General features: G+C 33.1%; 1 protein-coding gene across 8 annotated transcripts in view; it reads right to left on the bottom strand.

Annotated features, from left to right (window-relative positions):
- Positions 1 to 4,500: 4,500 nt before the first annotated feature.
- Positions 4,501 to 11,072, bottom strand: part of grip2b (glutamate receptor interacting protein 2b) — a 172,056-nt gene continuing 165,484 nt past the window's right edge. For all 8 annotated transcript variants that reach the window (XM_065259795.1, XM_065259798.1, XM_065259793.2 and 5 more), the window contains exon 24: positions 4,501 to 9,212. In XM_065259795.1, the coding sequence (XP_065115867.1) occupies positions 9,015 to 9,212 (198 nt within the window). In that variant the 3' untranslated portion in view covers positions 4,501 to 9,014. The remainder of the gene's footprint in view (positions 9,213 to 11,072) is intronic.

Below are 11,072 nucleotides of genomic sequence, written 5' to 3'. Positions count from 1 at the left end.
AAAAAAACATATTATTTCAACATAGTGTATTTCTGTTGCTCATCTATGTGCAAAATTAACGCGTTATGCAGCAGGCAAAGCGCATCATTCTGAAAGGTCTCCTCCGATTGGCCAGCTTACAAGTACGTTGTGTTTGGCCTGAATACTTCTGACGTCAGCCAGAACTTAAGTGGTAAAGTTGATCGATCAACTTGTTCATCTGCATCAGATTCGGCTCATATTGATATAGGGTAGTTAAGACGATATTACAGTATTGCATCGTGAGCTAATCTTCAAAACATGGTAAGGAGCGTCACATAAGGTTAAGTTTTGAGTTCATCCTCTAGACATTGAAGATTATCAGTGAACTTAAATTTTAATTTGTTCACCCAAGACTTTTTTACCTGCTGTGTGTTTAGCTTGGCTTTGCGGTCTTAAATTCAGAGTGTAATCTCCCTCCACATAAATACTTCATTGTTGGCTGCTCATAATAAAAATAACTGCAACAGATGAATGGAAAGAAACTCGATTCATGATACTTTAGGGCCAGCTTGTTCTTAACAGATCATCAGAAATCAGCTAAAGACACAACAACGGATCCCTTTAGGCTTTTAAGATGATATCAGTTGAATACTTTTTCATCGCATGACTCTGATCATTGCGCTAAAAATGCCTGGTTTTCATCTGTTTTACAGGATTAGTATTCTGTGACAATCCTATTAAAATGCACGTCAACACCCACAAAACTCCCTCCCAAACTCGATGACGCACTCGACAAACTATATTTGGTAAAAATGTGTCGAAAAGCAAGAAGCACATTTTCTCTCCACAACCTCACTCATTGCCATTTTTTTTTTTTTTTTGCCGACAACCCATACATGCTGTTTCATACTTACATTTTTGTGATTACTAAATTGTATGGAAATGTATAAAGAGCCTACATTATGTATATTTACACAACACGATTTAGTAATCACAAAAATTTGGGTTGGAAAGTCTTTACACTTGATGCTGTATAATAGCTCACAGATTCAAAGGATGCTGGCTTGAAGAGGTAACCATAGCGATGGCTTGAGTGATTTCTATTGGGTCCAGTATCAGATACTGACAAATGCGATGCATACAAGACTTTTTTTCTTATAAAGTAATTTTTTTTTTGCTTTTTAAAACACAGCCTTTTAAAAAAAAATGGTCAAATAAAACAACAACAAATGTTATGTTGTCTAAACCAATATTTGGGTCAAATATGGACAAACCCAACATCAGGGGTTGTTTCAACCCAAATGCTGGGTTCATTCAACAAAACTCACCGCAACAGTTGGCTGTGTCCATATTTGACCCAACTGTTCATTTTTTAACAGTTGGGTTGTTAACCCTAACCTAACCCAAATCTTAAAATGTTAAAATATAAAACTGTGTTTTTTGTGTCATACAGCTCAATTCAGTTTTAAAAATAGCCCAGGTGTTGAAAAGCATCATAAGGGAGGTACATTAAAAAACATTTCCATGACAATCATGACATAAAACAATCTCAAACTTAGAATTTGAATTATACAAAACATCTACTGATGCACTGCAGTGCTGGTGGTTAGTAGCCTTATTTACTGAGGTTTCATTACACAGAATTTAGGATTAATGAATTTATTTTTATAAAATGTTATAAAACTGTACCCAGTTGGAAAACCACTGGGTTAGATGCTTTGTAAGGACACGGTGTTGGTCCAACATTTTGTGATTCCATTAGATGTAACTGGATCATTGCTACATGGGTCTAAAATTGCAGTCTATATTTAGAAACCTAGAAAGCCATGATAATTTTAAATATTTGACTTTCAATTCAAGGCTAAAGACCTTTGTGCATACACATTTTGTTTAAAATGTGTCAATTTTTAAGGTCTTCAATCCAATTACAATAGGGCTGTCAAAAGATTAATCGCGAATAATTACATTCAAAATAAAAGTTTGTTTTTGCATATATATATAAAATATACATAAATAAACGCTTTCTTAAATGAATACATGTATGTGTGCAGGCTCGGACTGGTAATCTGTACAACCGGGCAAATGCCCGGTAGGTCGGTCGACACGTGGGCCGGTGGCATCCGAGATTTATTTTTTTTTTCATGCCAAAATGTTTAAGTTATTTATTTTCGGCCCGTCATGTATAAATGCAGTTGCATTTGGATTTGGGGGAGGGTGATAGGAAAATATTTTCGGCTTCTTCATGACAGGTTCAGTGTGTGTTACGATCGCGCACCCATGCCCCACCCCTCAAATGGATTTGTCCAAGCAGCCGCTAGGTTTATGGGGAAATCTACAGTGATGATAGCGCATCATTTAGCCTTGCACTTAAGAAAAATCATTATGGACAACAGAGGCTCCAAAAAGAAGAAAGGGGGAGCGGAGAAGATCCGCGAGAAAAAGTCGCCCAGGTATATTAACAACCGCCCAAATATATCTGGCATATCTTTTTTTGTTCTTCCGTGATAATGACACTATTTGATAATGACATTTGAGTGCGAGCACGTGTCTCTTCCAACGAGTTCGGTATGTGTTCGCGTGCTCTCTGTTTCTCTATGAATTGGGTGTGAGCCGAGGCAAGCTCAGTGTCACGTTGTGTCCATGTTTCTGAACTTGAGCAGAGTTGTATGCATTAGAGGTCTTCACAGAGGACCCGTACAGTTCCGGGTCTATGTTTTAAAGGGGCAGTTGGGTCTCGGTCGGTCCCAGTTTAATTATGCTTCGGGTCCTGGGTCTGATCGACCAGTCGGCGCTAATGCGTTAAAGCTCTGGTTTCTATGGCTATAGGCTATAACAACTGGCTCTTGTTTTGAAAGTCACAATGCACTTTCTTTCTTATATTTTTATAAATATTATTAATTAACCATCTTTGCTTTTTGAGCAAACATTTTAGATATAAGAGATGGTAATCTTTTAATCTGCAAGAGAGAAATAGAAAGAGAGGCACTTTTACTGCTTCTGCTCTATCTAATATAAAGTGAAGAAAGCTACATAAACCATATAACACCGGTCACATTTATAATCTATAGACCTATTTATAATCTATAGACCTGCACTGTCTATCATTAATATACTTTACATATTATTGTATTCAATAGAGTTTGATAAAAGGGGTCATCTACACAAGTATTGCTTCATATAACAGTGCAAAAATAGCAAAGTGTTTTTGTGGTGCTTCGACAAACAGTGTCAGCTTTGTTCATGGCAAAGAGAGTTTGAGGTGGTTGAATTTTAACTATACTGTGAAATTAATATAAATGTTCAATAAATCTAAGCATTGGGTTAGAGGGGCGATTTTGGTATCGGTGGGCTTGTGTGTGGAGTGGGGGGGGGGGTGTCGTCAGTCCAGTGGTGGGCCGTTCCACAAGGAAATTGCCAGGGCCGAATTTTGTTCCCAGTCCGACCCTGTATGTGTGTATTTATATAAATAATTATATAATTATATAATAATCATAATTACAAACAATTCAAACATAATATATTATGCAAACTCAAACATTTAGTTTGTATGCAATTAATCGCAATTAGTCTTTTGACTAATTTATAACAAATTTTGTTCTGCTATTGTTCAATGAAGGTCCAGTGGGTCAATACACATTGCAAAAAAAGTTCTTGTAAAAAATAGTATTGTTGTCTTGTTTTCAGTAAAAATATCTAAAAATTATTAAATTAAGATGGTTTTTCTTGATGAGCAAAACGACCCAAAAATCTGCCGATGGGGTAAGCAAATTTTCTTGAATTTTTCTTGAATGTAGTGTTTAAGAACAATTTTCAAGATTTTTTTGCCTACCCCATTGGCAGATTTTTTTGGGTTTTTTTTTTTTTTTTGCTTGTTTTATGCACAAAATCACTTAAATTTGATATTTTTGGTCTAAAAACTAGACTTATTTGCTCATCAATTAAAAGAATCTTAATTTTAAAAAAATTAGATATGTTTTACTGAAAACAAGACAAAAAGACAAATACATTTTTTACTTGAAAATAATTTTTTTGCACCACATAAGTTTAACTATTTTATGTAAATTGTGGAAATAAATTAAATCTGACTACAATATAAGAAGGAATTTACAATTTTATATAAAATCACATTAGCAACTTTAACATATGTCAGATTATAACGCTATCTGATGCAAATTTGTACATATTTTACGAGGTAGCTATTTGTATGAATTTGTACATTTGTGCCAACGATTTTATTTTGCCCCTGTGACATTGGGGTTAGGGATGGGGTTTTGTTATCGTTTTATTTTTTTAAATTCATATGTTTTTGTAAGATTCACTTCATATGAATTCATACGAATTAGCCAACTCATAAAATAGATTCTCGTAAGACCATGCTGGATTATAAAGACATTAGTATGACATATTTAGTAAATTATATCGCAGTGAGACATTTTTAGTTGCTGTGTTTTCACGGGTCCTCAATAATCTGTCTCACAAATTCACAATTGAATAACAAATACTAAAACATGACTCACATTTTAATCATTTATTGTGATGTTTTTTTTTTAGAAAATGATATCATCAGCACATTCCCCTGTTGATGAGGAATGGGTTTAGACACCAAACCGGTTTAGGCAAACCAGAACAGGCTTATTCAGTTTATTTTCATCAGTTCTGTTTTCATTGTGCTTCAAATATGCTGTGGAAACAGCAGGTTTAGAGTCCATATAAAAATACTATACAGAGAATAGAGCTTTCATATTACACATTCAAAAATACACATTAATATCAATGCATACATTAATCAGGAAAATGCATAGGGATGAACACATTTGGAGCTTTATAAAGCTTATATGTAAAATCCTTTGTAAAGCCTGTCTCTGGCCTTTATATTGCACGTATTAAAAAGACCTCCGTCGTGTTTCCTTACTGGAATAGTGTGAACAACATTTAAAACAGCAACACTTAATACATTTTAATGTCTCTGAAACAAAAGGAGAACAAGACAACTGTTGCTCTTTGAAAGTAGAAACAAATAAGAGTAGCTACCAAAACAAGTCTTTACTGACTTTCGGCCTGCAGTGCGGAAACCTTCAAACAACGTGTGCTCTACTAGAATGCAGACTCATTTTTTTTTTAAACAGCTTTGGTAGCCAGTTGTTAAAGTTACATAACAGAAACAGGAAGATGTAGAAAAGAAAACTTGCAAGGGCCAATGAGAGAGCCTTGGGGGACTCCTAATGCAACCAGCCTAAACAGAGGCTCGGATTGTTTGATTGAGAATTCAACAACATCTAGAACAATAAGTGCTTTCTACTTTACTGCAGTTAGATTTTGTATGTGCTACGTGAGGAAATAAATTCATGTAGTTCACAAATAACTATGGTTAGTGTTTTAAGGACTAGCCTCAAAAATAGAATTTAAGCGTGGGAAGACTCAATCACATGAGAGAGAAACTCCTAAAAAGGAGGAAAATAAAATCTCTTGCTAACTTTGACAAACAACAGAACATAGCTGATTTTGGGGTTTCTATGGTAATAGGTGAACTGAGGAACTTGAAATCTATAAAAAGGCAAAGAAAGTTTTCATTAACTAAGCTCATTTTGGGTCACTTTGTGAGGATAAATAAACTGATGGCTTCAGCTGGATTAGTTACATAACTTGGAGTGCAAAAAAATAAATGTTCTTTGACTTTGTGTGGGATAAAATACAGGGATTTTGTACATCATCCACTTGAATCGTAGAAGAAATTTGACATTTAAATATGTTTAATTAAACCAAATACCTAGCTGCCCTAAAATGTAAACTTTTTTGAGAGTGAACCATTAACAAACACACATGATTTCTTAAATTGGTCTTTGGGCGTGAGCTGATTGTTACACCAGCCAACAATCTCACAATCCAAACATAACAACATGAAAAACTAAATCTAGACATCCTTAGTCTCTTTATCAGGCTGCATCAGGATACATTTTCATCCAGGATCCACCAATGACACTAGGTAAATATTTGTAACGCTAGGTAAATGTTTAGTTAAGGTTAATAGACTCTGGGCCCTCGTGTCTAACGTGAAGTGACCTTTGTAACAGCTGAAGACCTGGCAAGTACCAAACACCAATTAAAGATGCGATGGCTTTACAAGTGCTCTAAAGTGACACTGTGTCCGAAATAGCCCATAGCGGAAACATTTGTGATATTTGGCCAGCGATGACCAATGACAGCTCGGTGACAGTCTATTGTGAGAGTGCACGTCGTGCCCTTGAGGTGCAGACATTTGTGAGGACTGGTGTGAATGCTACAGTGTGTCAGCAGTTGGGTGTTAAAAGAAAAGTATGCAGGGAAGAATGCTGGGGTACCACAGTACATACCCATAGTAAGCTTCCCATACAGGATACAGTACATGAGTTTATTGTGGTGCCGGTTTGAGAATGTATGTAATGGAAAGAAATATTGAAAATGCGAGAAAAATAATTAACTCATTTGCCGTCAGCCATTTTTTTAAAAGTTGCCCGCCAGTATTTTTTGTAATTTTCACAAGTTTCACAAAATGCCTTTCAGGAAAATTTTCTTCTAAAAATATAAACATACAAATATATCAAATGAAAGAACAGACCTTTCTGCTTTCAAACAAACAATAGACAAACAAATAAACAAACAAAAGCCCAAAAAGTTTCATCATATCTATATTTTTTATCTGCTTATAAACTAAAAAATAGTTTGATTTTGGTGATAAAATATGGGATTTTTCTTTATTTTAGCAAAAAAGCTGAAATAATTGCATTTTTGTGAAGGAGTTTTGTTAGAGATCAGATTCAGACTGATGATCAAAACATACACAGAGTTTAAAATTAGTAAATATTTTTTTTTTTGCTTCAGTTTTTTTATAAATTGGGTAAGTAATCGCGGTATTACAGATGAACGTCGGTAACACTTTTTATGCAAACATTTCTCTTAATTGACGAGATAACTCATCAATGGCGGGAAAAGCGTTAAAAAAGTGTCAACATTATAAGCATCACAACTTCTTGTTTGTTTCCCGGATCGGGATTTAATTAAACCAGAACTAGACCTTGGTCAAATTACTGTAGGACATTGAAGTAGTTTTTTTTTTACAAACATACCTTACAAAAAACGTTACAGGTGTGCATCTTAAACACTTGATCGGATTGATAACTAAAACTGGGATGCTCTGCGCATGTGCAAACTTCTTCTTCTTTTCCCATTTAATGGCGGGAAACTGTCCGTATATGTACTGTTTTACTTTCAAATAACTTTATGTGGGGTTGCCAATTTTAAATATTGGGTAATTTCGTAAATTTGGGGACTTTCAAGTCTAAATACAGCTTTTGTGTTGATTGTTTAGCAATAAAAAGAATCAAATGAAACAGAATAAAAATCGCAACGGTAACAGAGTGGTGTACATGTATGCAAATTTGGCCAAAATTAACTATTTCCCCGCCATTGAAGAGTTATCTCGTCAATTAAGAGAAAAAGTTTCTCTGATGACGCTTCCTGAAGAGTTTTTACAGAAATCTAAAATTTAGCTATTATCAACTAGGTGGCGCTCTTAACCAATTTATAAAAAAAAAAACTAAAGCATCAACTCATTAAAAAAACATAGAAAATTTTGTGTATGTTTTGATCTTCGTTCTAAATCTGATCTCTAACAAAAGTCCTCTACAAAAATGCAATAATCTCAGCTTTGTGCTCAAAATTTGGTATTTTCGAAGAAACCTACCCATACTTAAGAGGTTATAAAAAGAGAACAAATGAAGATAGGATAAACAGGTTTTTCTGTTTTTTTTTTTTTTTTTTGAAAGCAGATGGTCTGTTCTTTCATTTGATATATTGTATGTTTAAATATTTATAAAAGAAAAGTTTCTGAAAGGCATTTTGTAATAATCACAAAAAATTGCTGGCAAACAACTTTTAAAAAATGCTGGCGGGGAATAAGTTAAGCTAGGACAAAATAATAATAATAATAATATGAATATGAATAAAGTAATTAATGTTAATTAAAAATTCTGAAAATAGAATTAATAATGTTACTGCTTAAGAGTCTCACATGTAAATAAATAAAAAAAAAATACTGCAAGATGATTTTAAATTATGCTGTAAATCATTCCGCTGTGGTTGTAAAATATGGGAACTACATTTCATGTGTTTAAAACAGACTACTTCTCATATTTCAGACAAGATTTTCTCTAACATGTCTAATGCTTTTAAAAGTCATGGGACATCCTCATACCCTATTATAAAATAAGAAAGAGGAACTGTGTCGCATCACATGGTGTTGACAAGAGACGCTGTGGTGGTGTTATTGTCGGCGATATCAAACAGAAAGTTTCTTTTTTTGGATCAGCAGGGGGTCAGCTTGTGCATTGTTGTTGTGGCCTCAATTGTTTGTGTGTGTTTTTATGTGCGATATTTGCATTTGTTTGTTATAGTGTGCATAGTGTACGTGTCAGAAAAAGTGGTAATTTGTCTGTTTATTGTAGTTGTATGTGTCTGAAGATGTTCCTGCAGTGTCTCAAACAACAGAGCTCTTCATTTTAAAAACACAAAGAAATATAGATTTAGGAAAAAAACAAGAAGTTCAGTCTGACGGAGGTCTACTCATAAAGCAGAATCCTTTTGTGTTTGTAAACATTTGGGCACAGTTTGTATTGTCCTAAAACAAAAAAACAAGTTAATATTTAATATTGAAAAAAGTTAAATAAAACCAAGACATTACTTACACAAAAATTGCCTACGGGAATGGGGAACAGCAGGATCTTTCTGTAAACATTTGGACGTAGAACAAATGAAACCAAAATGTCACTTGAATTCGACGAGGCGAAGTCCTTATACAGTATGGATTGTATTAGTCCAAGTACTCTTTATTGTTTTGCTTTAGTTTGTTTTAAAAACTGGCTCAGATCCTTCCACTACTGTGCTAAAAAGTTTCTTTTATGTTCATACAGTAATTCCTCCACGTAATCTTTCAAATTCTGGATAATATTAGAGTGAATCATGGCTCCTTGTGATGGTCTTTTGCAATAAATGACCCAGTGTGGTTACTGTCTCAATGGTCACAGGTCCAGTGTGCTGGTCTGGTGCTCTCGGGAATGAACTACAGGAGTGAAGTGAGGGTGGCAGTCATGGGCCTGGGCCTCATCCGGCTGTGCTAATGGGTTTCGGCTAATAACAAGCTCAAGTTTGTCTCCGGCTTCTGTGATGAGGGGCACGGCTAAACAGCAGTCGAAATCTCTCGTCCGTACGTGGTTCACCTGGCGGAAAAGAAATGGGGAGATTTGTAAAATTAACAGGAATTGACAGGTTTCCCAAAACAATAGGGCTGGATTGTATTAAATAAAAAAAATGTATTTCATGAACTCACAACTATCAACATTTTAAAAGCTTACATGGTTTAAATTGTTTTGTTTTATTAAACTTTATGTGTTACTCACTTAGTAATTTGTTTAAGATCCAACTTTAACTTTTTGCAATGTAAAAGTAACCATGTATTTTTTATTTGTAGTGAAACCATAGTTATTATATATTTCAAAATATACAAAAAAATATATATATTTGCTGAAATATAATTTAGAAAATATAAATAAAAATATATTTTCACAGGTATATTTTTGGTCATTTTTTGTATATTTTGAAATATATTTAAAAAATAAATACATTTTAAAGCATTAAAAAATATATCTAGCCTTTATCTAATTTGTTTATGTAATGAACCTGCAAACATAACAGTTTAAAAAAATTTAAATGAAATATATTTTCAACTTAAAAAGTATACTTTATAAATTAACTTGTATTGAGCACATATTTAATGCTTTTTTGCCATATGTGATGTAAAATTAGAAATTTATTTATTTTTTGATATATAAAGGTTAAAACTAAATATATTTCCAAATGGAAAAATATATTTAATTGAGCCTTACTTTCTACAAAATATATTTAGCCTATATTTAAAACGTATTTCTGACCAGAGAAATAAAATAAACCGGGGTTTATCAAGTCTAAAACCAAAAACGTTAAATATAACGGTGCCAAAAAAACCTAGTTGACTGAAGATATGGCAAAAAAATATATTTTTAAATATAAAATATACAAAAAAATGGCCAAAAAAGATATTTGCTGAAATATATTTTGGAATATGTTTACAAAAATATATTTTTCACTGATATATTTTTGTATATTTTGAAATATATTTTTTAATTAAGCATTGAAAAATCTATTTAGCCCTCCATATATTTCAATATATTCATAAAAATATATATTTCAAAATATACAAAAAATGGCCAAAAATATATTTGCTGAAATATATTTGGAATATGTTTACAAAAATATATTTTTCACCGATTTCTTGGCCATTTTTTGTATATTTTGAAATATATTTAAAAAAACTTTGTTTATGTTACGAACCTGTTAACATAACAGTTTAAAAGGTTAAAATTAAATATATTTTCAACTTCAAAAGTATACTTTATAAAATTAAAGGTATTGCGGAGGATTTTCTTTTTCCGGGTGGATCATCAAGACTATTGGTCCTCCTAGTTGTCAATCAGGAGTGTTGTGCAATTGCATTTTTTTTTTTAAAGTGGAGAAGGATGTTGTTTTCTAAAATTCGAGAAAATCCTCCGCTACACCTTTAACTTGTATTTAGCATATTTTTAAAAATATATTTTAGCAAAAAATTAATTTGTACCATATGGGATGTAAAATTTGACATTTATTTGTCCCTTCATATGTTGATATATGAAGCTTAAAACTAAATATATTTCTAATTGATTATAACATTCTACAAAATGTATTTAATATATTTTTAAAATATATTTTTGGCTTGCAAAATGTTTATTTTTTTGCCGTATGGGAAGGTTAAGTGTAATATGACATTATAGGTCCTTCATGGATCAATACTCCCCGACAGCACTGATCCACAACCACAGCTATCACCATTCTTGCTTGTGGTGTTTTTATTGACTGTGGTTAACCTGCCATAGATATTAGTCTCGTCATCAGACATGTAATCATTTCCACACCCAGTGATGAATGGACCTTATATAGAGGGATGATCCACCAATAATTAATTCTTAACTGGACGTGTCAAAGGCCTAATGGGATTGTCATACCTC

This window comes from Paramisgurnus dabryanus, chromosome 24 (genome assembly GCF_030506205.2).
Source record: "Paramisgurnus dabryanus chromosome 24, PD_genome_1.1, whole genome shotgun sequence".
Taxonomy (NCBI): Eukaryota; Metazoa; Chordata; class Actinopteri; order Cypriniformes; family Cobitidae; genus Paramisgurnus; species Paramisgurnus dabryanus.
This window is presented reverse-complemented; position numbering and strand designations above follow the sequence as displayed.